The 26,679-nt window shown below is 43.4% G+C and overlaps 1 protein-coding gene across 2 annotated transcripts in view; it reads right to left on the bottom strand.

Annotated features, from left to right (window-relative positions):
* APBB3 (amyloid beta precursor protein binding family B member 3) overlaps positions 1-26,679 on the bottom strand; it is a 575,287-nt gene that overhangs the window by 203,995 nt on the left and 344,613 nt on the right. The window contains exons 7-8 of one of the 2 annotated variants that reach the window (XM_044069015.1): positions 17,944-17,949; positions 16,690-16,804 (exon numbers count right to left, since the gene is read on the bottom strand). In XM_044069015.1, the coding sequence (XP_043924950.1) occupies positions 16,690-16,804; positions 17,944-17,949 (121 nt within the window). The remainder of the gene's footprint in view (positions 1-16,689; positions 16,805-17,943; positions 17,950-26,679) is intronic. The other variant, XM_044069016.1, reaches the window with a different exon arrangement.

Consider the following 26,679-nt stretch of genomic DNA (forward strand, 5'->3'; position numbering starts at 1 on the left):
GTAAAGAAAAAAATAGTATGTACCCGACATGTTTGAGCAGTGTTTATGATAACTGGAGAAAACCATGATACTTGGTCTGGTAGGGACTGCCAGCTCTCTATATTTTTCTAACTGGGTGTAAAATTCCTTAGTAAAACTTTTTGCAATTGTTAATGTCTGGAGAGGTGCAGTCATAGGTTGAGGCTGGCATGTTTGTCATCCTTAAATTTAGTGGGGTTTGCTGTAGAAGCTTAACGAAGGTCACAAATTTATGGTCAGATTTTGCAGAGAAAAATAATATCAAAGCAGTGATGGAAGAGGCAGCCATATTTGCAAAATCAGGTCAAGAATGCTGTACCTAATAGAAGGTTTATTTACGAGCTACTAAAGGGAATTTTTGTTTATTAAGTCTAGGAATTTTTGGGAGTATCCTACACTGGAGAAAAAGGTGTCCCAGTTTATTGAAGGTAGTTAAAGTCCTGCAAAATAGGGGAGTTTTTGTAAACAGGCAGATCATTTAGAACACTGAGGAATATTACATGGTCATCAGGGGACAAATAAGGTGTTTTGTAATAAGCTATTAGTTGATCATTAATCCTACCTAGGATCAGGTATTATGATGTATTTAGCAACATCAGAAAAGATGGAAGATGGTCACCTGGTGCAAGTGGACCCACAGAGATCATATTTTATTTTTATAAAGGCAACCAGGGAATGTTGCGGTCATAAGATAAAATAAAATGTTGGTACTCCCAATGGTGTTGAACCGTTTTTTTTTTTTTTTTTTACAGTATTTGGAATGTAAACATTTACAAATGTGCGATCAGTGACAGGTCATACAAGAGATTTGCCTCCAGGTGTTAGACTATGATATGGAGGACATTATTGTGCAGATTGACACTTAAATGATTTTATGAGACATGGAGGATGAGTATGAAGGAAAACTATTGAAGATACCAAGTTATGTACCCACCATAAGGTTCCATCTGAGTAGGTATCTTCATTTGTCTGCAACCTTTGGGATACGGATCCGATCTCGGATCCGAGCCGGCAACTTCTACCACAGCATAGATCCGAGCTCCTAGCTCCTCCCTTTACCCATAACCCCCTGCCAACCCTGACTGACCTCAGATCAAGTTTGCCCGATATAACAACTGTTACTGTGCCCCGGAAGGGGCTTATCTAAGACAGATCCTAAACAGAATCATATAGGTCAGGTGGAAGGAGGGGGGGATGGTTGCAGACAAATGAAGATACCTACTCAGATGGAACGTTATGGTGAGTACATAACTTCTTAATCTGAAGAAGGCACTTCATTTGTCAGCAACCTTTGGGACAGAGTCCCCAGTTACCTGAATCCTGGGTGGCCATTATGGAAGAATATTCCGGAGCACTGCAGAGCCAAAGGACGCCCTACCTCTGGAGACAACATCCAGTTTGTAATAGCTGATAAAGGTATGAGATGAAGCCCAAGTGGCTGCGGAACAAATATCATCCAAGGAGACCCTAGATCTAAAAGCCGCCGAAGTAGCGACGGCCCTAGTAGAATGAGCGCGGACTCCCTGAGGTGCAGGCCTTCCCGAACTCTGATATGCCAAAAGGATACAACTAGCTATCCACCGTGACAGGGTAACTTTAGAAACTGACTTGCCTAACTTGGTTTTGGCAAAGGAGACAAACAACTGGTCAGATTGCCTATGACCAGCAGTTCGATGAATATAAAAGCGTAATTGTCTGTGCACATCCAAAGAATGCAGTTTGTACTCTCCTTTGTTCTGATAGTTGGGAAAGAACACAGGAAGATTAATAGATTGATTAATATTAGCTTCCGAAAATACCTTAGGCAGAAAGGACGGATTGATCCTGAGGTAAACTCTATCCTGATGGAAGGCCAAATACGGCGGTTTAACACAGAGAGCCTGAAGCTCAGAGACCCTTTTAGCTGAAGTAATGGCCACCAGGAAGGCCGTCTTCCAAGAGAGGTATTTAAGATCAACCGTAGCCGCCAGCTTGAAAGGGGGGCTTGTCAAGGCCTGTAGAACCAAAGATAAATCCCATGGGGGTACTACCTCCCTGACCGGAGGTCTGAGAAGGAAGGTACCCTTGAGGAAAGCTTTACAGAGCTTGGAGGTAATTAGAGGGCCTGATTCATGCCCTACATGATAATGCAAAATCGCTGCTAGTTGTACCTTGACTGTAGAGCAGCTAGCCCCCTGATGAAAAAGGGTAGTTAGAAAATCCAAAACCGATGTAAGAGGCGCCGTGAAAGGATCTAAGTGACGGTGCTCCGCCCAGATGGAGAAACGTTTCCACTTACTCCAATAGACCCTTCTGGTGGACAGTTTGTGTGCTGCTACTAGAATGGCTTTAAATGGTGAGGAGATTACAGGAGTCCTAATCAGGAGTGGAACTGGAGCAACCAAGCCGTCAGCTTGAGGTTGACCAGGTTGGGGATCGGAAGACCCAGAGGGTGAGTAATGAGATCCGGGAGGGGATCCAGAATCCAGGGTGGATGAATCAGATGAGACCACAGGTACGGGAACCATGTTTGACGAGGCCAGAATGGGGCAATGAGGATCATTTTGCTCCCCAACCGACTGGCTTTCTGTAAGAGTTTCAGCATCATGGGCAATGGAGGGTAAGCGTAAAGGAGACCGGGAGGCCAAGCATGTACTAGAGAGTCTCTCGGGGACTCCCCCTGAGGGGGGATTAGAGTGAAGTAACTGTTGCATTTGGTATTTGAAGGAGAGGCAAAAAGATTGCAACAGGGTTGCCCCCATTGGGCAAATATTTGCTTCGCTACTAGAGGATTGAGAGACCATTCGTATGGGGTCAGAATTGAATGACTGAGCCTGTCTGCTAGGATGTTGGACCGTCCCGGAATGTGCGTTGCAATGAGAAAGCGGTTGGTGGATATCGCCCATTCCCACACTCTCATGGCCTCGCGACAAAGAGGATAAGACCTGGTTCCCCCCTGTTTGTTGATGTACCAGACAACTGACATGTTGTCCGTTTGTACCGCAATCGTCCCAATGGGAAGAAGGCTGTGAAGTGCCTGCAACGTCAAAAGCAATGCCCTCATCTCTAGGACATTGATATGCAAGGAGGTCTCTATGTCGTCCCACGTGCCTTGGACCGTTCTGCCCGAATAGTGCCCCCCCACCCCAGGCGAGAGGCGTCCGTGGTCACTGTGGCAACGGGAGGAGGCATCGAGAATGGTCGTCCCATGTGAAGGCTCAGGGACTGGAGCCACCACACGAGCGACCCTCTGCAAGCCCTGCTTAGGGGAATGGGATGGGACAGGGGGTTGCGAGACAGGGACCATTGCACCTGGAGGGTCCACTGCAGGACCCTCATATTTAGACGGGCTAAGGGCAGCAGAGAAATTGCTGTTGCCATGGACCCTAGAGCCCTCAGGATCAATTCCGCTGGTGGAGCAGGAAGTTGGAGAATGGCCTGAACATGCAACCTCAGGTTCTGAAGCCGATCTGGAGTCAGGAAAGCAAGCATTAGTCTGGAATCCAATCTCGCCCCTATGAAATCTATTACCTGTGTAGGAGCCAGAGAGGATTTGGCCATGTTGACAGTCAACCCTAGGTGTGGAGCAAGATTGAGGAAGTAATCCCTGCCTGAACAGAGCCGATGCCTTGTTGGGGCGATGAGGAGGCAGCGTCCAGGTACGGAAAGACCTGAATTCCCTGAAGCCTCAGGTGGGCCGCTATAACCACCAAGACTTTGGTGAACACCCTGGGGGCTGAGGTGAGACCGAAGGGGAGGGCCCTGAACTGAAAGTGACTGGCTCCCAGCCGGAAGCGGAGGAACCTCCTGGAGCATCTGTCCACAAGAATGTGATAGTACGCAGGTCTATCAAGCACATCCAGTCATTCTCCCATAACAGGGGGAGAATAGATTGCAGCGTGACCATCCGGAACTTTTGTTTGGGTACTGCCAGGTTCAAGAGAGAGAGGTCGAGGATGGACCTCAAGTCCCCCGTCTTTTTTGGCACCAGAAAGAACCTGGAGTAAGACCCTGATCCGAGCTGATCTGGGGGGACGGGTTGGATGGCTCTTTTTTGTAAAAGCTGCTGAATTTCTGTAGCAGCCACCTCCCTTTGATTGGGTGGTACATCTGGGAGGCTTCTGGTTTTGTGGGTTACAATAAAGGGAATTTGGTAACCGGATCTGTTGTTATGGACTCCCACATTGCTAGGTGCCTCGAAAAATGCCCCCCCCCGACTGCCTCCAGAGTGGAGCAGCTGGGCAACCCCTCAGGGGTTCTGCGTGGGCCTCTCAGAGAAGGGTTCTCTGGACCCAAAATTTCTGGGACCCCCTCTGCCTCTAGGGCGGCATCCTCCCTGTCCTCCTCTGCCATGAGAGGACTGGTTGTCTGGAGCAGACTGGGACTGATGCGATTTCCGGAACCATGTCTTCTTCTGACCCTTTTGGTTCTTAGAAAAGGACCTCTGGGGAGCAGAGAACTGGACTCAGACAGCAGACAATGTCTTCCCGTCTTTCTCTCTCTGGACTAAAGTGTCGCGAACAGTTTTGCCAAACAGTGCAGAACCATTAAAGGGGGCATTCGCGAATGACGCCTTAAAGCGTTCTGAGAAGTCACAATGTCAGAGCCAGGCTTGGCGCCTCATTACCAGGCCGGCTCTGCCAGCTCTAGCAGCTCCTTCTGTGGTGTGAGACAAGAGCCGCATAGAGGTGTTAGAGATGGAACGTAGAGTGGACATTCGGGAGGAGTGCAGCTGCTTGTCCCCTTCTGACATGGACTCTGGGGGGGAGGCAGCGTATTCTTTTATTAGATCTCGCTGCATCCGGATGTGTGCCATATAGTTCAGCGCCCTCATGGAGGAGGTTGCTGAACTGAAGGCCCGCTTCCCAAGGCGGTCCATTGCCCGAGACTCCTTGCTCGGTGGGTGGACCGCGGAGCTCTCCTGAGCCAACTTCCTCTTGGTGGCCGCCGCCACCAACGTGGCATCCACAGGGGGACCTCTGCTCCAATGGGTTCTTTCTGCAGAGGGACTCAGGATCCTATCTGGGCACTTGGGGACTGGCTCTACAGTGTCCGGCTCCTTCCAAACCCTGGTGGAGATAAGGTCCACCAGGGGGTCAGGGGAGGGGACACCCAAGAGGTAGATGGCCCTGCTTCGAACGCCTCTAGGAATACGGACTCATCAGAGGAAGCCTTGGGGGCAGACCACCCTCCCCTAATCCTGAGCATTTCCATGATGTAGTCCAAAAGTGAGGAGTGCACCAGGCTGCAAATAAATCTCACCAAATCTTCCACAGACTGTCCTTTATTAAGACAAACGGGTATAAAAATAGACAGGTAAAGGCTTGTTGGTGTAGCTTCTTCAGACCTTTAAAGATGTATGAATAATGCATCCCTTTATATACCATAGTACATTGCACCTTAATTGATTAAAGACCACAAGGTGTAATTGATGTAGTTAATGATGCTTACAAATTCAAACAAGTCTGAGTATAAATGTCTTACTAAATTCTACAAAGCTTATGAAAGCACATATAGTAAACTTGTGAAAACACACATAAATAGACTCATGAGTTAAAACACATATGTTAAAACATATATTAAAACATATATTAAAAACATGTATATTGAATACATAATATAAATGTGTAGAATTCAGTGGTTCAAGGGTCTACTGGCTAGAAAGGGTTTGAGGGATATCTTATCATAGAGCCCATAAAAATGGGCTTGTAGCCTAAGAATCCATTTGTTCTCTATCCCTTCTGTGTGGCTTTTAATGTTACCTAGCCTATTAGTTCTTGTTAAAATCTCAAGGACCATGAATTTAAAACAATGTGAAGATCCTTTATCTAAAACATGTCGTGCTAGGGCATTTGTTGTATTCTGTTTATCAATTGCATAGATGTGTTCTCTTATTAACTCTCGTAATGTCCTATTGGTTTTACCAACATAAAAAGTGTACATTGTTGGCATTGAGCTGGTATATAACATCTCTAGTTTTACAACATGCATATCCCTTGAACGAATATTCACGTCCTGTGTGTGGATGTATGAATTTATCAGTTGCAGCTATATATTTGCATTGCTTACAACTTAAACATGCAAAGGTTCCTGTCTTATGTGGAAAAGTATTGACCTTGTTAAGATTTTCATAACATAGTCTCCTATCTAGGGACTTCATGTTTCTATAAGATATTGTTGGTCTAGTATCAACTAAGTCTTTTATTTTCTCATCCATCAAGAGTAATTTCCAATTGTCTCCTATAACCTGCCTTACTTGATTATTGATATTAGTATAAGGAATAATCAGTCTGTTTACTGCTGGGGATTGGTTTTGATGTTCAACCCATCATTATCATCTACTCTCCTTAAAACGAGTGCCCTTACCTACTCTGTGAATATCCCCATGAATTAGTGCTTCATGTACTTCTGTCTCTTTATAGCCCCTTTCTAAAAATTCTTTTTAAGTATCGTCTTCTCTTTCTTAAAGGTAGACTCTTGAGTGGTTAATCTAGAGGCCCGTAACATTTGATTCTTGGGAATGTTTTTGTGTATATGTTTGGGATGCATGCTATTGCGGTGCAATAAGTTGTTTTTCCAACATGTCTTCCTAAATAACTCAGTGTCTATGCCATGGGTTCCCTTAGTTAGCTTAACATCCAAAATACAATCTCCAAAACAGAGTAGCTGCATTCAAAATTCAGAAAATCAGTAGTGGCATTCAAGTATCTAACAAAGTCTGTTAGTAATGTAACTGATCCCCATACAATGCACACATCGTCAACAAATCTACTGTAATGTTTTAAGTGTTGACAGTATAAAGCATGATTAAATACATAAGTGTTCCCATTGTGCCAACACCAAATTGGCATAGGTGTTGGCACAAGGGGTCTACCCCTTGGTTTGCAAAAATACTTATTGTCATAGAGCAGAACATTGTTCTCAAGAACTAATTCTAGGAGGCTCATCCATTTCATAACATCTGTATTAGCTATGTCATGTGCCAAAGGAACTGGCACATATTCAATACCAACATCATTTGGTATTGATGTAAATAATGATGTCACATCAAGTGTTACAAGAATGTCATCACTTGAAAGCAACTGTAATCTGTTTAAGTCAGATAATTTCTCTAAAACTGTTGCGTGTCCCTTAAAATATAATTAGTGTTGGTCACAATCGGTTTGAACATCTTGTCCAAATAGATGGAAAGTGGTTCTGTGAGCCATCCTTTGCTAGATACAATGGGTCTCAAAGGGGATTATCTCTGTTTTATGCACTTTAGGAGACCCTAAAAGTAGGAACCAAAGGATTCTCTACCGTAAAATAAACATAGAGTTCCTTGTCTATAGTTTTACATAATAACATATCATAGCGTACTATGTACTTCCCTAATTAAATTATTGAGTGCATTCCAGTCAAGGGAGTGTATGTATCTTTGTCCATCAACATTTCTTGCATTTTATTGGTGTATATGTTCTTATCCATAATGACAATGGCCCCTTTATCAGCCTTATGATAATGATGTCATTGTTACTCTGTAAACTAACAATAGCTTCCCTCTCATGCAACGTCAGATTGTGAAACTCGGTTTCAATTTATTATTATTATACAAAGTAAATAAATCACTTTGCATGCCTTCTCAAAGGCTTCCAAGAGGGATGAGGCTGTGGTATAAAACAGACGGTTTCTTAAAATTAAAATTATTGGATGCTGTAGAATCAACATTCAAATCATTATGTCCATACATTAACTTCAACCCTAAATTTCTGGTGAACAATTTAATGTCCACCAGTATGTACAAAGTCTGTTGAACAAGAGGGATAAAGCTTAACCCCTTGTTCAATAATGAAGTTCATGAAGATTTAGTTCATACCTTGAGATGTTAATAATCAGGTCATGCTGGTAAAGTTCATCATTTTCTTCTGGTATGGGACAAATTCCTCCGTGTTCTTTCTCTTCCTGTTGAAGGGTGACAAAGTTCTTCTCTCGAACGGTTTTATCGGTAAAGGGAAAGAAGGAAAACCTTCACCTTCACCGAATATCTCATTTTCAGAAGCTCCAATAAAAGAGTCTATCCTCGTCTGTTTCCTTCGTTGGTCTTTAGCCGCAAAATCACTTGTGGGACCAAGTAGTGCATGGGTGTCCCTATTATCTGAGTTGGCAGAATGGATCATGGCTTCTATAGTGATTCGCTTCGGTTTCACAGCCACAGAAGTAGACATCCTTGGGGAGCCTTCCCCTTCATCTAAGTCCGTATCTTCCGTAAGGGACTCGGGGGAGGCCACGTGCCTCCTCTTACACTTAACCTTGTGAGGAACCTCCTCGGGGGGGCTGTCCAAGGAAGTCTCACCAGCAATGTCATGTTCCAAAGGAACACCCAGAGGCACTGAAGCAGGCTGCCCTGAAGGCCGGGTGATGGGAGCCTGAACCAGCTGAGAGGGAGTGCAGGGGGGAGCCTAAGCCAGGACCGGAGGCCCAGATGCACTCAACAGTGCCCTCTCCACCACAGCGAAAGCCGAGGGGGAGCCGCCCTCGATAGGATCCGAGAGTAGACTCCCACTCGGATCCGAAGTGGGGACCGGACCCGGGGCCGAGACCACCGGATCCGAAGGACCCATGTGCTCCAACTGGTACGGAGCCGAAGTCACACCGAATCCCTCAGATCCGAGGCTCAGTCCACGGCTCTGAGAGGTCGGATCCGACAAGCTCGAGGGACCAGTCGGAGCCGAAGTACCCAGTACTGTCGGCTCCGACCCAGCCCTGGATCCAACGCGGCTCGGCTCCGAATGTTCCGAACCTGGAAAGCGGGTCGGAGAAGGAGTGATTGGAGCAAAAAATGGGGTCGAGCTCCCCCCGGAGGGGGGGAGGCAAGAGCACTCCCATCTGCAGCTGGGCCTGGATGAACCTCCTCATCATCTGGGTCCATGTCTGCATCTGACATGCTAAAAGTGGACCTCGAAGAGGCCACCAAGGCAGACCTAGAGTGCCGCCTCGATGACCTCGACGGGGACCAGGTCCCCTCCTCCTCGGGTCCCGGTGAGAAGCTAGGGGACCGGAGCCGAGGAGGAGTCAATTCAGAAGCTATGGAGGGACTAGCTCATTTGGTGGGCGGGGCCAAGGAGGAGTCCTCGGCCCGCCGCTTATGGTGCTTCTCTCTTCGTTTGGCTTTCCTGGCCTCCCTCTCCTCTGGAGCCGAAGCGGGAGGTTGAGTCCCGACCGGAGGGAGGTAGGCAGGGGTGGCTGCCACCAAGGGCTGGGTAGCGGCCACAGAAGCACCGGAGGCCAGAGCTGAATCCGGGGGCAAAAGGCCCGCCAGAATCAGCTTCGACCGCCGGTCCTTAAGTGCCCTGGGGTTGACCTAGAGTGCTGCCTCGATGACCTCGACGGGGACCGGGTCCCGGTGAGAAGCAAGGGGACCGGAGCTGAGGAGGAGGCGATCCAGAAGCTCTGGAGGGAGAAGCTCGTTTGGCGGGCAGGGCCGAGGAGTCTTCGGCCCATCGCTTATGGTGCTTCTCTCTTCGTTTGGCTTTCCCGGCCTCCCTCTCCTCCGGAGCCGAAGCGGGAGGTTGAGTCCCGACCGGAGGGAGGGAGGCAGGGGTGGCTGCCACCGAGGGCTGGGTAGCGGCCACAGAAGCACTGGAGGCCAGAGCCGAATCCGGGGGCAAAAGTCCCGCCAGAATCAGCTTCGACCTCCGGTCCTTAAGTGCCCTGGGGTTGAACACCATGCAAATCGCGCAACCCGAGCAGAGGTGTTCAACCCCAAGGCACCTAACGCACCGGGTGTGGCCATCCGCCGGTGAAAGCTTATGGCCACACTCGGTGCACTTTGAAAAGATGGCTTTAGGGGCCTCCAACATAGTAGCACAGAAACCACACTCACTAGGCCCCTACACACACCACAAACACACACTATGACCAGCGAGGGCAAGGAGGAAAATTAACCACAAATTAAATTAAATTAAATTAAATTGAGAGAGATAAAGGGCTATGGGGTACCTAAACACTTACTCTCACTCACACTAAGAAAAGGGGAATAAAAATAGAAAATTTTTCTCACAAATCCACAAAGTAGCAGGAGCTCGAAAATCCAGCTTGTAGCTTGAAGCGCGGCAAACTAGATCTGAGGTCAGTCAGGGTTGGTAGGGGATTATGGGTAAAGGGAGGAGCTAGGAGCTCGGATCTATGCTGTGGTAGAAGTTGCCGGCTCGGATCCGAGATCGGATCCGTATCCCAAAGGTTGCAGACAAATGAAGTGCCTACTTTCAGATCAGATATTTTAGTAGTTACATGGGAATGCAAAATGGAATGAGAGATTGTCTCCCACACACATACTTTTCAACTGTCTAGCTTTTTGCTTCATATTTTTGGAATGTTCCTTATAAAATATGTGGTTTCCTGCCAAATCATTGAGGGTTGCGTTCACTAAATAATGACAAACATTTGTGTTTCAGACTTCATATCCTTTATAAAATATGTGCTAATTCAAAACCTGTTATTTTAGCAACTTTCTAAGTTTATAAGAGCAACATTTAAAACCTGTTCCCGATTTTGACTTTTGTCCCCCAATTATTTTGGGCTTTGTCCAGAATTCTTGAGCTAAGAAGTTGAAAGGTGGGGGGGGTCTTTACTTTGTCCAGAATGACAATTAAAAGAAAAACAGTGGTTGTATTACTTCCTTACAGAAAGATAATAGTGACTGCGCTGACTGCAAATAGTGGCACTGCATTGCAGCTCTGTGTAATATTGCAGTACAGACTGCTTGGGGAAAAGTATTTTTCCCATGGTTATTCGCAGAAGGGGATGTCATTCTTTTCTATCCTAGTTAAAAATGTATAAGGGGCGATTATATTTTGTTGTCTGAATGGCAAATATTAAGTTTTTTTCATACAAGTTGCAGAAGAGGTGTATTTTATTCCTTTTGTATACTAACAATCGTTGGGTATCTGCAATCGCTATGACTTTTCATTTATATCATGGGCATTCTCAAATGTCTTATTCTCTGTTCAGTGCTAGACAACAGTCAAGTATATGTGGGTGTTTATTAAAGGTACCACTTTTAGAACATTTGACATGCAACACTTGTAGACAAAAAGTTAGGATATGGTTACAATACTAACTTATAATACTAACTTACAGGATAAATGATAAAGTGATGCCCAAGATTTTGACTAAATAAGACCGACCAGATACATTGCCTATGTGCTAATGTTTGAAGTTAGTGTACCTAAAGGTATATTTGTAATAATGCAAAGTTGATTGTTAGCTGTGCTCCTTAGACTTCGTATTTGTTAAAGGTTTAGAGGGGGCTGTATATCCATTGTAGTATGTTATGGTACTTGTATGTTGTTTCCCTGGAATTACATGAAAGTTCTAGAATAAGAAACATGACTGAGGCATCTGCTAATGCTTTGCATGGTGAGGTACTTTTTATGTAAAAAAAGTAATGCAACTCTGAACTTGCTGCTACGTCATTTAAGAAAGGGATATGGATTGTGAAACTTTCATTTTAAATGAATGATTGGATTTGTGCTCTCAGTGCTGAAGGTGGAGCTCAAGTTTTGTATATGATGACTGATATTGCCATGTACCCCCCCCCCTCATGTGCCATACCATTTAAATTCCAAACACTGAGTGTTTTGTCTGCAACCTTTGAAGTAGGGATAAGGATGTGGTGTTTTTTTTTTGAAAAGAGAGGAATGGATAGAGAATATTTAATGTCGTATGTTAAAGAAGATTTTTTACATTGATTGGTGTTCTACTTTGACACTTTGGTTGATGCTGGGAGACCTGTTAGTATGACAAGAGGATGGCAGTTAATAACGGAGAGAAAATGAGACACTTTGGTGTTTTGTAGGCTCATGGGTAACTACTGGGCTAACTGCCCTTGGGGTCCATTTTAAGCATCGCTAATTTTCCCTTCATAGGTTCATAGGTTCATACTAGGCTAGCTACCCTAGGGCATTTATAAGCTTAGCCAGAATGTGTTTGGCTTTCGCCACCCAGTTTAAATTTATTTTGCTATGCCCTTTTTCAAGGTTAGTATACTGTGCCTCTGTCTAACAGTGACACAGAAGTGATACCCGGGGTAAACCTACGATCTCCCATCCACTCATCAAGATTCCTCTTGAAGAGAGTCAATGAGGGACTCTGCCTAACCTGGACTGGGATTTTATTCCAGAGTGAAGGGAGCCTCTGGGTTATGAATCTGTCCCTCCAGCATGTCCTATTTATTTCAGTGCTGAGGTTCAAGTCTCTTGAGCGCGTAGCTCGATGGGATTTGGATTTTCTGAGGTGCAGCATGTCCATGAATTCCGGGATGGACATGGCTTTATACGTCAGGCACAGATCACCTCTGAACAGGCGGTATGCCACTGAGTAGAGCTGGAGTTTCTTTAACCGGGCAGCATATGGCATCTGTTTGAGCCCTTTGATCCTCTTGGTGAGGTACTTTTGGGGTCTTTCCAGTTGCCGCAGGTGTCTGGTAAGGTACATCCCAAAAGGGGCATTGTACTCAATTATGGGCCTGATGAGGGATGAGTAAAGAGGCACGATGACCTCCCCTGATCTAGATGTGAATCCCTTCATGATTAGGTGGGCTATATAAAATGTTTTTCTAACCACTTTGGCCACGTGGTTGTCAAATGAGATGTGAATCCCTTCATGATTAGGTGGGCTATATAAAATGTTTTTCTAACCACTTTGGCCACGTGGTTGTCAAATGAGAGATTGTTATCAACTTGGGTCCCCAGGTCCCTAATTACTTCTTCTGTACTTAATGGATTACCACCTATGTGGTAATTTGTGGGCACTTTGTTTTTGCCAAAGGGGATGACTATACACGTTTTGGCATTTAGCTTGAGGCCATGGCTCTGGCACCAGTTGTCTGTTTCTATGAGGCCCTTTTGGAGGATGCTTGTGTCGGCTGGAGAGTCGATTATGGCTCCCAGTTTGCAGTCATCTGCGAACTTGGTCAGCCACAGTCCTTCCGTGTTGGCCTGTACCTCCGAGAAATATATACCGAACAAGAGAGGTCCCAGGACTGAGCCTTATGGGACACCACTTGTAACTGGTTTGGAGTCTGACATGGCTCCAGCAATTCTAAGCATGTGGGTTCTGTCCTTGAGCCAGTTTGCAATCCATCTAGTGACATAGGGGTTTATATTTAAGCTGGTGAGCTTATCTATAATGCCCGAGTGGGGTATTGTATCGAAGGCTTTTGCGAGGTCCAGGTAGGCTGTGTGGACCACCTTCCCCTCGTCAATGACCTTGGTGACTGTTTCAAAGAAATCAACCAGGTTTAAGAGGCAGGATCTGCCCTTAACAAAGCCGAACTGGGTAGGATCCAGTGTCTGTAGGTCCCCAATATCTTTATTTATGAGGTCCATGATGATCCTTTCCATAGCTTTGCAGACTAAGCTAGTCAGGCTTATAGGGCGATAGTTTCCAGGATCCATTGAGGCACCACCTTTATGGAGAGGGACCACTGTTGCTGTACACCACTCTTTGGGCACATATCCTGTAGTAAGGCTGAGATTGAACAGTAGTTTTATGTTTGGGTTTAGCTCTTCTTGGAGTTCATGTAGGACGCAGCCCAGGACACCGTCTGGTCCCATTGATGCTGTGTTTTTTGCTTTGGAGAGGGCGGCTCTTACCTGAGCATCTGAGATGTCAGGGGGGCAGCACTCTGCTGGGATAGATATTTGCGCTTGGGGGGGGGGGGGGGGAGTTTGCGCTGAACCTGTCAGCTAGGATGTTGGCAATGTCTGTGGGTTCAGTGCATTTTTTGTCATTTTGGACTAATTCTGAGCATATCTGGTAATTACCACCCAGGTTCCTAACATAACTAAAGAAAGCCTTGTGATTATCCTTAGTGTCCTGTGCAATTTTTCTCTCGAAGCTGGCCTTAGACAATTTTATGAGTGCCCGTAGTTTTTTGCTAATACTGATCAGTGATTCCTTCCCTTTTTGGGATTTTGCTCTATCATTTAGTAGCTTCCTCCTTCTATTGTATAGTTTGTTTATGGCTGGGGTCCACCAGATAGGACATCTGCCTTTGGAGGATTGGGTCTTGGTTTTATTTGGGATCGCATGATCCATGCATTCCTGAAGGTGTTCATAGAATGCGTTTATAAAGGATTCTGCGGTCTGGGCCATATTTTCCACAGGCCCGGGGGCTTTGAAGGATTCCACCTCAGTTTTGAGGAGTGTGAAATTTGCTTTAGAGAAGTTTTTCACTGTGGTTTTCTGAGCAGGGGGTGAGGTCAGGATGTGAATATCCAGTGAGATTAGTTTATGGTCTGATCTTACCAGTGAGGGATACACTTCTGGTCTGGAGCATAGAGTCCCCATGTTGGTGATGATCAGGTCCAGTATGTTTTCCCCTCTTGTGGGAGTGGTAACAAGTTGTTCCATAGCATTTGAGTTTATAAATTCTAGGAACCTTTGGGCTAGGGTGTTGGAGCTAGAGTAATGCTCCCAGTCTATGTTTGGGTAGTTGAAGTCGCCCAATATAATAGTGTTTGGAGAGACCTTCATATTTTCCAGTGTTCTCAGAAAGGCCGAGTGGGGTTCCTGGGTTTGGGAGGGTGGTCTGTAGCAGGCTATAAACTGGAAGGCAGTTTTACCCACTGTTAGTTGCACATGGATAGTCCCTGATGCTTCGTGCTTTGCCACCAACCTGGAGGTGTGGGTATCTTTGATGAATATCGATACTCCCCCTCCTTTTGTGGTTCGGTCCAAACTCTGCACCTTGTGTCTGTGAAATAAACACCTTAGCCATTATACCAACCCCGCAACCAGCAATAAGCCAGGTACTTGTGTGCCTGCAAAATGAGCTGAAGAAATACAGATGTAAAAGTGAAAATGTTCTGTTATGCACTGACGATGCAGATGTGAAATTACAGATTACAGCATCTGGAGCATTTCTTCCTAGGCCTCCGCTGAAAATAGGCTCTGCCCTAGTTGGACTTTCCTGGTCAACAAATGTTAAATAAATAAATAAATATCGACAGTGTATTATGTACCGATTTATTTTGCTACAGCTTGCATTATTGATGTGAGGGACAGCTATCATGTGCACATTGATATACTGTAGAATAACTGATTGGTCATGTTGTAGTGAGAATGCTTTGAAAAGATTTCATTAGTACAATACAAGACAGACAACAGGAATTGTAGGTCACTTTCCAGTTTTATATCAGTTTGGATGCTAGACTTTAGTATTGTTGCATTTAATTTACAATTTATTTAAGAAGAAGCTTAAATAGATTATCCTTTGAGAAAATAACCCAAGGGGCTATAACTTACCTTGTTTATATGGGGAAAACATCATTATATTCATTAGTGTAGAGTGAAGATTCCAGACTAGATTAAAAGGGTTATATAATTGTGCTATTAGTTCTAAAGGTCAGTGGATTAACACATCAGGGAATGAAGATGCTTAGTTTATACAGCTTGTGTTTTGTTCAGTACAAAATTTCAGTTTTTGCAGAAAGCGAAATGCAGTTTTCAGATATGTTTTACTTTAAATTAAGCTTATAGTAGCTAGGGCAAGGCAGAGGTTTTGGCTGCTCTAGATGCAATCTGTCAGGGGACATTATCTGTACTGCAGAAGCTTTGTCGATCACACACAAGTGCAGTATTGGCAGTCTTTAAATTGTTGCAGATGATATCATGGCTGCCTAAATGAAACTTTATTTACGTATTCACTCATTTACTTGCGCATGCTCTCGCACACACACATTTGATATATATATATATATATATATATATATATATATATATATATATATATATATATATATACACACACACAGACACACACACATATATATATATATATATATATATATATACACACATATATACACACACATACACATTCAAAAGTCATCATCTGTTTCAGATTTTCAGATCTACACTATTGATGAAACTGAGAACCTGCAGTCTAAATATGTTTAGATCCAGTAACGAGTACTTATCACAGTACAAATAAAAAAGCATAAATGAATTTTTGCTGTAAAACTTTAAAATTCTGGGCAAACCTATAACATTTTTTAAATTACAATCAACATATTATTATCACCCTATAATACAGAAGTTAGAGCTCCTATTTGTAGCTCATGTCTGATATTCAAACAAATGGATTTCAGTTTGTTAAATAATGCTTTGCACTACAGAATGAAATGCACTTCTACGTTTTTTTAGTATTAATTTAATGGGACTAGAGTCACCCATTAATGGGATTTGAGTCACCTGTTCCAGGGATCTCAATCTAGCTTGTGACATAAACAGGACCTGCTGGAGAGACAGATAAGCACAACCTGGACATCTGGATGGGAAACCGTAAATTTCTGCTGGGGATCTCCCCAGCTTCTCTCCTGGACATGGGTAGTCCTTGCTAGAAAAACCTTGGTCATAGCCAGTATCTCTCATCTAGTATTATATTGGGATTTAACAGCTAGGCTTTGCAAAGACCCTCGGGTCAATAGCCCAGTAGCATACTATGAACCTATGACTCTATAATTTAGCATATTTCTCAATGTAAGTCTCTATCTAGGAACATATAAATATTTAAATACTGAAGATGCAGAAAGTATTTCTGTTCTGACACTTAAATACATCAGAAATGTAAATCAGTTTAAATACAAAGGTATAAAATATGTAAATTTAATAATAATGAGTCAAACCATCAAATGAGAAATGGAGCACCTTGGAACAGAGGTCATGCAAGGCGGTAGCAATTGCTTTAGCGGGAACATCACAGCGGAAAACATGACACTTGAGCATACATGTGTCTTTATCACTTGCCACAAATGCGAAATCTCTAAATCAAAAGAAAAATGAAACAAATACAAGTAACTTTGATTTTCAAGGTTATCTTACATATTTGAGTATATTTTTTTACAAGTATTGGTAGCAGTTAATCTTTCATGTGCTCAAGAAACATCACTACAGTGAAGAATTTACAGTGCCTAGCACAATTTGATACCTCTGAGTTTACCCCACATGACGCTCTACACATTCACCTTCAGTTTTAGTGTAACAGTGACTTGGTAAACATGGAAGGAGACAGTGCTTTAAAGCATTCAGTGAAAAATGTACACTGAAAAATGAAATCTCTGGGTTTGCAGGATTTCTGAATATTCCCAAATATACTTTTTCACCTCCCTTCTCTGAAAGAGTACAAGTTTATTTCCAGAAGTCGCCCATTTCTTTCTGTTAACTGTTGCAGCATTTTTCATCTCCTGTCTCACAGTTCCTAATAGTCATGCCATAGAATTATTCCATGCAGGAGCTGGCCCAGGGCAAGTCATCATACTGTGCAGTGTAATGTGTTGCACACTTTTTCACCATGCAAACAATGAGCATTTTAATGTTTGTTCATTATTAATAATGATTCTCTTCTTCCTTCTCAACACTTGTGCTGATCTTTCCCAATATGCTTTGCCTTATATTGCTCAGGAAGTGTCCTCATGGATTACCCCACCTTGGTAAATCAATGTAAGAGAATCATAAATGTGATGCCTTATCTTTGTAAGTTATCCAATGTGTGGAGACATTTTCTATAGGTGGTCTCCGTAGGGTTTCCCACTCTAGAATGGCAAATTCTAAGTGCTTCTGAAAACTAGTATGTGTGCATTATGTACATGTACTTTATAGTTCTAATCCCACCTCTCTCACATGACAGTCTAGTATGAAGAGCGTCAGTTCTCCCACCCTACAAGAAGACAGCGGTCTGTGTTTCTCCAGTGCTCATTCCCTTAAGACCATAATTCGCTCCTAGGCCTGAGCACTGACCAAACAAGTAGTGAGGCTACTGCTCTGTTGCCTAATCGGTCAAGGCCCGAAACATTTTGAAACAATAAATTCAATACAAAGCAAATACATCGACATATTTACTTGCATATTTAAGTCAAACATTAAAGAAGAAAAGCAATATAAATTTAATATAATAATAAATACCTGTCTCTATTTCCCGAGCAGCAGTAGATAGAAAGAATAAGAATGTTTTTGTTATCGCTTGTAGATGGAAAGAATGCGTTCTGCAAAACAACATCAACTCTATATGAACAGATGTCAGTCAGTCATGCTAACCCAGATTTATATTATTTATTAATCAGATTCTACTCTTTTTTTATTTCCTTGTGTCTGCCCCTCATATCTGAATTAAAGACTCCTGAAGAGAATTTCCACAGTGCAAACTTAGACACAATTTATAATTTATATTACCCATACCTCATTATTTCTTGGAAAGCATATAAAACTATCATGTACTATAAAATCATAAATAAAGGCATTATGTCTGTGACATGGAACCATAAATATGTTGTCCTGATTAGTTGTCAGTATACTAACATATATGCCTGTTAAAGTATTACATAGGATCTCTGAGCTGTGTCACAAATGCGTCAATGAGTCTGCATCATGAAATCATAAATATTGTGTCCTGATTTATTCTCAGTAGTCTAACAAAATACATTTATTTATTTATTTATTTATTTATTTCCAGTTTGATAACCGGGGAAGTCCACATGCCTGTTGCATTATCACAGCGAATCTGTGAGTCTTCTTACACAAATGGGTCAGCTATGAAATAATTAACAATGAAATGTTGACTCAGAAGTCAATGAATGGAAATCACTGAACAGTTTGCCAAACTCAGTCCAGCTCCATTAGTGCAGAAGGATAAAGTCCTGACGATCCATGCAACCTTAATTTCAGTAGAAGTTTGGGCCTCTATTGGGTCTGGCACTGGAGGTGAGCAGAAGCATGAGGTTCTGCCCACTCACCTCAGTTTGGTGGGGAAAGATGTGGTGACATGCTGGAGAGGTGAGTGGGCCATTCTTAGCAACCCTGGCAGACATCAGAGTGCAGAACAGAGGTTGAAGATTTTGACTAGAGTGTGCAGGGATGCTCCTAGGCTGTACCTAAATATGTAAGGGGGTGTATAGAAAATCCCAAATAGCAGCAGTATTATGGCGCCAGTTTTCATTCCTGTCTCTGGTTGTGGGAAGGGGTGGGGAGCACATCTTAGGTGTCCATACAGTTTTTTTTTTGTCCAGACAGGAATTTTCTGGAAAAGGGTTATGTCCAGGATTCCTCTCATGATATGACCGACCTAGGATGTGAAGGGGCTATGAAGCAGCTGGACATCAGAAACAGCTAACGAAAAAAAAAAAGTTTGTCAAAATTTGAATCAGGATATCTGGAAGAAGTCTTTATGTAGTGGATGACATCCATATCTCATTAATGTAAATATACTAACTGAAAGACTATACAGCCATGGAGAAAAGGCCAAATCCTTGCCCCAGTAAAAAACACCTCTCCTGAATGCAAAGTTCCTTACGTTAACAAAGGTGATTTAGCAAGTTCATACTGAACTAATTCAACAGTTCATCTATCAATGGGCCATCATCCACACTTCAGTTACCTAACACCACAAATTATTAAAACTACACATTTAACTCAATATTGAGATTTGTAAACTGATGTTGAATGAGTTATTTAATTAAATTAAATTAAATTCCTGCCACTTTAAATTCATGCAGAAGACAGACTTCTAATGCTTTTCACAATTAATCACTTGTAGTATTTGAAATGACAGTCACTAAACATATGCAAACAGCATCCAGAATAATATTAAAGGCGAGAGCGAGCCTTCCAGTTCATTATAAATCATTCTTACCATAGTCAGTGCATCAGTAAGGTAATAATAATTACCACCTAGATTTACTTATTTGATCTCAAAATTGCATTACTCACATTTCTGAGATTTTAATGATTGTGATTCCTGTAAAAGCAAACTTAGGTAACAACTTTCCTGTACACAGTAAACTGTCTTACCTGGACAAAACATTAGAGAAACCATTTGTGATCTAGTGGTGGTTACATCACACTTAGTACAGTAGGCTTCAAACTCTGTGGAATAATCCTTTTCAAGGTTCCTCTGGAACACTTACTCATCTGATTTGTGATGACAGTGTACTGAATTAGTGACATGGAGTTTGGTATGGGAATATATAAAGGTTTAAATATTATGAAGGCTATTAGAGGGAAGTGCAGAGCTTTCATTTATGTGGAAGCCTTTAATTAACAAGTATGTCTCAGGGTCAGATGTTGGATACCCTTTCTGTAACATTATTTTATTTATCAAGCCACACCACAGGATATAGAGACTAGCAGGTGTTACAAACACACAAGATTGCGCTAGCATGTTCATAAACAGGGTGGAGATTATAGTTAAAAATCATATTGCAGGGGAAAAGTAAGGTCATAGAAAGTCTACTGTATTCCAGTGGCCAGGTTTGGTATGGTGCTGTAAAGTCAAGAATGGAGAGCAACATACAAATAATTTTTCATGTACCATACAAGAGAGGATGACTGAAGTCCAAGAGCGCATAAAACATATTTAAGGGAAAAAAAGGATTTGCTACTAAATTCAAATTTTACACATTTTTATTAGTGGACTGGAATATAAAAGCAAAATGGCAAATAAAATTACTAGTTATGAATATATGCTTCAGGTATGATTTTTTGACTGGCCACGGGGCTATTTTGCCTGTTTAGTCAGTTTTTTCTACCTATATAAAGCTGGCACAATTGCAAGGCTTTATATAGACTGAATTTTTGCACTTGTATAAGTTATTTATTCCTCCCTCCAGTGTTGACTGGGTTAGTCCTACTAGGCTAATGGCCTCTTTTCAGTGAAGACCCAAGGTGATATTTATACTACTAAGCAAAATTTAGACAGAGTATCAGTGAATTTCCCCTAGGAAATCTCTCTTTTCGATAGGTGCCATGGGATCTTTAACATTTACCTGAGCTACCCCCAACTTAAACAGATGTGACCTTGATTTAGCTTCTCATCAGAAGGATGTAATAGAAAGGTTGTCTGACTTCTGACCCTAAATATACTTAATTACAAGATTCCATAATTAAATTTTCTGTTGCTACATTTTTTAATTATTTGTTGTATTTTTAACCACCTTATCATTGTAAAGTGCCACTGCATTTCACTGACCTTACTGCTGTTTTTTCTACACTGCGGTCATTTTAAACAGATTGTTTCCTGTTTGGTAGTTCACCTTGGGCTATAGCATGTGTGGTCTTATATTATGAAAGCTTAAGACTGCAGTCTAGTGGCAGTAGAGTGTTGCATGATCTGTTCTGAGCTGGGAATCCCAGAGGAAGTTTTCACGTGTGATTCTTTGATTGGCCACAGGGCTATTTTGTCTGCTTAGTCAGTTTTCTCTGCCACTATAAAGCCGGCACATTTGTGCAGTACTTCTCGTAATGTAAAACTGATACAATACGGTATATGACAGATAGAGATACATAATTCTTCTGGGGGCAAGACTCTCACATGGAAGGACTTATAATACCAAAATGGTTGTCAGAAACACACAATTTACACACACCACACATAAAATTGACCAGGCACATAGACCCACATATGATGAGGCTGTTAAATGTAATCTTTCCAAAATCACAAAGGACTCCCAGATGTGGCTCTCATAAAATGTATCCTCAATAACTTTAAAAACACTCTACCAAAAATCACTTAGCCTGTAGCAGTGCGACTGAAGTGGGGCCACTCCTAATAGCCTTGCTCTTGGTCAACCTCAGAGTCTGCCAGTAGCAGGGGAGGGCACTAGTTCAGGTTCACAGCCAGGACCAAGGGTTAAATGTTTTAAATGTAACCAGTGGGGCCATGTAGCATATAGGATGTCCATGGAGGCAAGGTGGGGATCAAAAGCTGGGAAAGCTAGTAAGTGGGAATGACAGAATGCCAGTGGTAAGTTGTCTGGAGACAACAAGGGTATCAAACTACCACAAGAGGTTATGTTCTATCTTAGTAGATGGGGAACAGGCCACTGCTAAGAGACAGACAGCCTCTGACCTAACCATTGTGAAGTCTGCAATGGTTAAAGAGGAGCCCTACTTGCTTGGGCAGTCTACTTCTGTCAGAGAAGGGACCACATTCCAAATACCTTTGGCTAGAGTTCACCTTGACTGGGAGGGTGGAAAAGGAAGCAAGCAAGTAGGTGTGTTTGAGAATATCCCTGCAGATGCCCTGATAGGGAATGATTTTGATAATGCAGTACCTTGTGTGCATGCAGTTACACGCAGTCAGGCTTGGAAACAAGCATGCGAGTCTGGTAGCCTGGGGAAGACCCAGACAGACTGCATATCTGCAGCCAGGACTGATGAGGTGATTACTTCAGAGAGGGAGCTACCCTGTAGCAGTGAGACTGAAGGTGAGCCACAGCTGCTTGTGTGTGCTGATGTTCCCTTGGACAGAGGGACTGCAAGGGCAGTGGCGAGTAGTAGTATCCAGGTGGATAGTGAGGCACCGCTGTCAGAGGATACCAGACTTCCTGTGGAAGGGGAGCTGGGAAGGGTTACAAAGAGAGAGTTGAGGCAGGCTCAGCTCTCAGACTCTATATTACAAGGCTTGAGGGAGGTAGCCAGGGAGGCGCCTGATTGTCAAGGTAAAGGAGAATCTGTATACTGGGACAAAGGGTTACTGTATAGAGAGTGGACCCCTGAGGGAGGGCTAGAGGGTGAGAGAATACAGCAGTTGGTAGTGCCCAGAGCCTACCATCTGGCACTTCTAGCCATAGGCCATGACATTCCCTTTGCAGGTCATATGGGCATAAAGCATACCAAGAGACTTATTACACAGAACTTTTGTTGGCCTGGGATTTCCGGGGATGTAACAGGGTACTACAGGACCTGTGAACAGTGCCAAAAGATAGGCAAGGCAGGAGACAAGATCAAAGCTCCTTTGATGCCTTTGCCTGTGATTGAGGAGCCATTTCAGAGGGTAGCTATGAATACTTTGGGGCCTCTATGTACCCCACGTTCCACAGGAAAGATGTACATCCTAGTGGTAGTATATTATGCTACCAGATACCCTGAGGTGGTAGCTCTGTCCTCCACTGAAGCAAAAAAGGTGGCAAAGGCTTTGTTAGAGATTTTCAGCAGGGAATGTTTCCCAAAAATATACTGGCTGACACGAGGGGCCAGTTTCACATCAGACCTTCTGGCTTGTCTGTGGGAGTGATGTGAGGTGAAGAACCTAAAGACCACCCCCTACCATCCCCAGACTAATGGTCTGGTGGAGAAGTTAAATTCTACACTAAAGACCATGCTTCAGGCATTTGTAGACCAGTTTAAGAGAGAGTGGGACAAATATCTACCCCATCGTTTTTTGTTTACAGAGAGGTGCCCCAGGAATCCACAGGCCTTTCACCCTTTGAGTTGCTGTATGGGCAAAAGGTGAGGATGACCTCTAGATTTGATTTGCAATGAGTGGGAGGGTGAGTGTGAATCCCACAAGATGTCTGTTGTGGTATATGTCCTAAACCTCAGGACAAGGCTCAGGGAACTCATGGGCTTGGCTTAGGAGAACTTGGCAAAAGACCAGCAGCAGAAAAAGGTCTGATATTACAGGAATGCTTGAGCTAGAGAGTATGCTGTGGGGCAGCAAAATATGGTTCTCATTCCTATCAGACACAACAAACTGCAGGCAGCTGGGAAGGGACACTTCAAAGTGGTAAGGAAGGTTCAGTGATGTTAACTACATGGTATAACTGCTAGGCAGGGACACAAACTGTACCATGTTAAAATGATGAATCCTTACCATGATAGAGAGGCCCTTGTACTGAGTATTTTCAGTGGATGACAGGAGGAGTCTATAGGGGATCTGGTGACTGATCTCCTCAGTGAGGCTCGGACTGACACCTCAGTGGAAGGATTGGCAATGTCTCAGCAGCTATCCCTTAAACAGGTTCAAGAAATCCGAGCAGTGTTACAGGAGTTTGGGGACATGTTCACTGGGAAACCAGGGAGCACCCACCTGGTGCAGCACCATGTGGATACAGGACCCCAAAGGCGTATTAAGCAGGGACCTTACAGGTGCCCGAGAGAGTCAAACAAACTCTGAGGGAGGAGATACAGGAAATGTTGTAACTAGGGGTAATTTCAGGAGTCCAGCAGTCCCTGGGCCTCCCCAGTGGTGCTGGTATCAAAGAAGGATGGTAGCACCAGGTTCTGTGTGGACTACAGGAAATTAAATAGTCACACAGAGTCAGATGCTTACCCCATGCCTAGGGCAGATGAAGCCCTGGAGCAGCTGTATGGGGTTAAGGATCTTACTACTATTTATCTTACCAAGGGCTACTGGCAGGTGCCCTTGACTCCCAACTCAAGAAAGAGGTTTCACGAAGATGTCCTTTGGGATGAAAAATGCCCCGGTGACTTTCCAGAGGCTGGTAGATCATATCCTAGCAGGAGCAAAAGATTTTGCCTTGCTTACCTGGATGATACTGCCATCTACAGCCATTCCTGGCAAGAGCACCTTCAGCTTGTCAGCGAGGTGCTGGGCAGACTACAGAGGGTAGGGTTGACCATTCAGCCCAGTAAGTGTCAAGTGGGTATGGCAGAGGTCTCCTACCGGGGACATAGAGAGGGGAGTGGTAAGATGAGGACAGAACCTGCCAAAGAGGAAACAATTCAGGCATGGCCTGCCCCTGTTACCAAAATGCAGGTAAGGTCATTCTTAGGAACAGCAGTGTACTACAGAAAGTTTGTTCCAAATTATAGCACCATAGCTGCTCCCCCTAGACCTGACAAGGAAAACAGGCCAGATAAGGTAGTGTGCACCCTTTTATGTCAGCAGGCATTCCAAAAGCTTTAAAGAGCTTTGTGAGGAGCTCCTGTGTTAGCCAGTCCAGATTACAGCAAAGAAAATGTGCAAGTGGATGCGTCAAACTATGGGGTGTGGGCTGTACTCAGTGAGGTTTCCTTAGAGGGAGAAGACCACCCAGTGGTATATCTCAGCCATAGGCTCAAAGCCAGGGAGGAATGCTATGCAGCTGTAGAAAAGGAATGTCTAGCCATAGTGTGGGTATTGCAGAAACCTCAACCTTATCTATATGGAAGGAAATTCACTGTAGTTACAGACCACATTCCCTTAACAGAGATAAATTGAGTTACTAAGGTGGAGGCTAGGGTTGCAGGCATATGGTATGACAGTGCAGCACTGCAGTGGGGTTATAAATGCCAATGCAGGTGGGCGCTCAAGACAGGGTATGGGGTAATGTATTCCCAGATAGGCTCATCCCTCTCAAGCTACAATTCTCAATTGTCACTTGAAAAACTAGCTTGAGTCTTTGAGAGGGGGAAGAAGACCAATAATGTGATGACCCACCACTGGTCCAGTAATCAAGGAGCCTCAGTCCTCACCACTAGCAACAATGGGGGACGTACACTGGGAGGATAACAAGTACACACACAGTATTTCTAGATGCAGCTCTCTGCATCAAGTGCAATTTCCTTTAAGAGCACACAGAGACCACACAGTCAGTCCAGGGCTGGTTTCTCCCTCTTTCTCCAGATCCCCAATAAGACTCCACAGTGGCACAGCTAAAGAGTTGAGATCTCAGCTGAGTGGCCAAACCAAGACCTCCAGCACATTCTCTGTCCAACCAGTGCTTCGTGTCCCTGCCAAATTGGCTGACACACACACACTCTGAAGTTTGATTTACACACACACACATACACACACACAGACACCCACACACACACCCAGACACCCACACCCACACACACACCCAGACACCCACACCCACAGACACACACACACACACAGACACACACACACACACACACACACACACACACACACACACACACACACACACACACACACACACACACACACCGACACCTGGGAAAGGCTGGCACAGACTTACTAGCTATGCTTCTTTTTGCCTGGACTATAAGGTAGTTATCACTGCCACCAGCCAACTCCTTATCAGCTACTTTAAGGCCCTTAACAAAGGGTGTCCAATCTTACAGTGTAATGTTAATATTAATACAAATGGTAGTTTCACCAAGAGCAAGGCTATTAGGAGTGGCCCACACAGTGTCACCAAACAAATATGCAAGTACTTTCAAAGCTTAAATATCTCTAGACATATCAGTCATAATGAAAGGTTTAAATCTATTTAATAATAAATAATAAAAGAACAAAAAAATACTCGGTATATAATCACAGTGTCATCAGAGTTCAAAATCACAGGAAATATTTAAAACATTGCAGGGCAGTCTCAAATAAAAAAATATATCTAAACTAAGCTTTGCTATATTCCTGACTATATTTAAGAGAATTATACGATTCCCTAAAAACTTACTTCATTAGAGCAAGGCAGATGTTGTAGTGAATGGTTCTTGCCAGGGCCATGACAGAATACAGAATGTCCTGTCTTTCTCAGAGAGGTCTAAAATTAATATCTCAAATATTACTGCTGGGATAGCTTGTAGAATGACATCATTTCTGGTCATCTGACTCTATCCCAGGTAAACCCCCCTCTGCTGGAATATGGCAGTATTTAGCATCTACCTGTAAAAACATGTAGACCTCAGATCTTTGGCAGATGTTGGAAGTCATCAATCAATTGCATTCCTTCACATTTCAAAACTAATAATTAGATCACTCCGAAGACAATACAGGAAGCTTCTCAGCACAGACATGTCTCTTGTTGTACTGAAAACTGAAAGATAATTTTATTGCACAGTCATAAAGTAATTTAATTTCAGCTATTTATCTGAAGTTAACCTCCTCTATTCCAGTTTCCACTGTTAAAATATATACATTTAAACAGTTACAGTAGTACATGTGCATTTCTGTTC

This window comes from Protopterus annectens, chromosome 4.part0, assembly GCF_019279795.1.
Source record: "Protopterus annectens isolate FY-2018-M chromosome 4.part0, PAN1.0, whole genome shotgun sequence".
Taxonomy (NCBI): Eukaryota; Metazoa; Chordata; order Ceratodontiformes; family Protopteridae; genus Protopterus; species Protopterus annectens.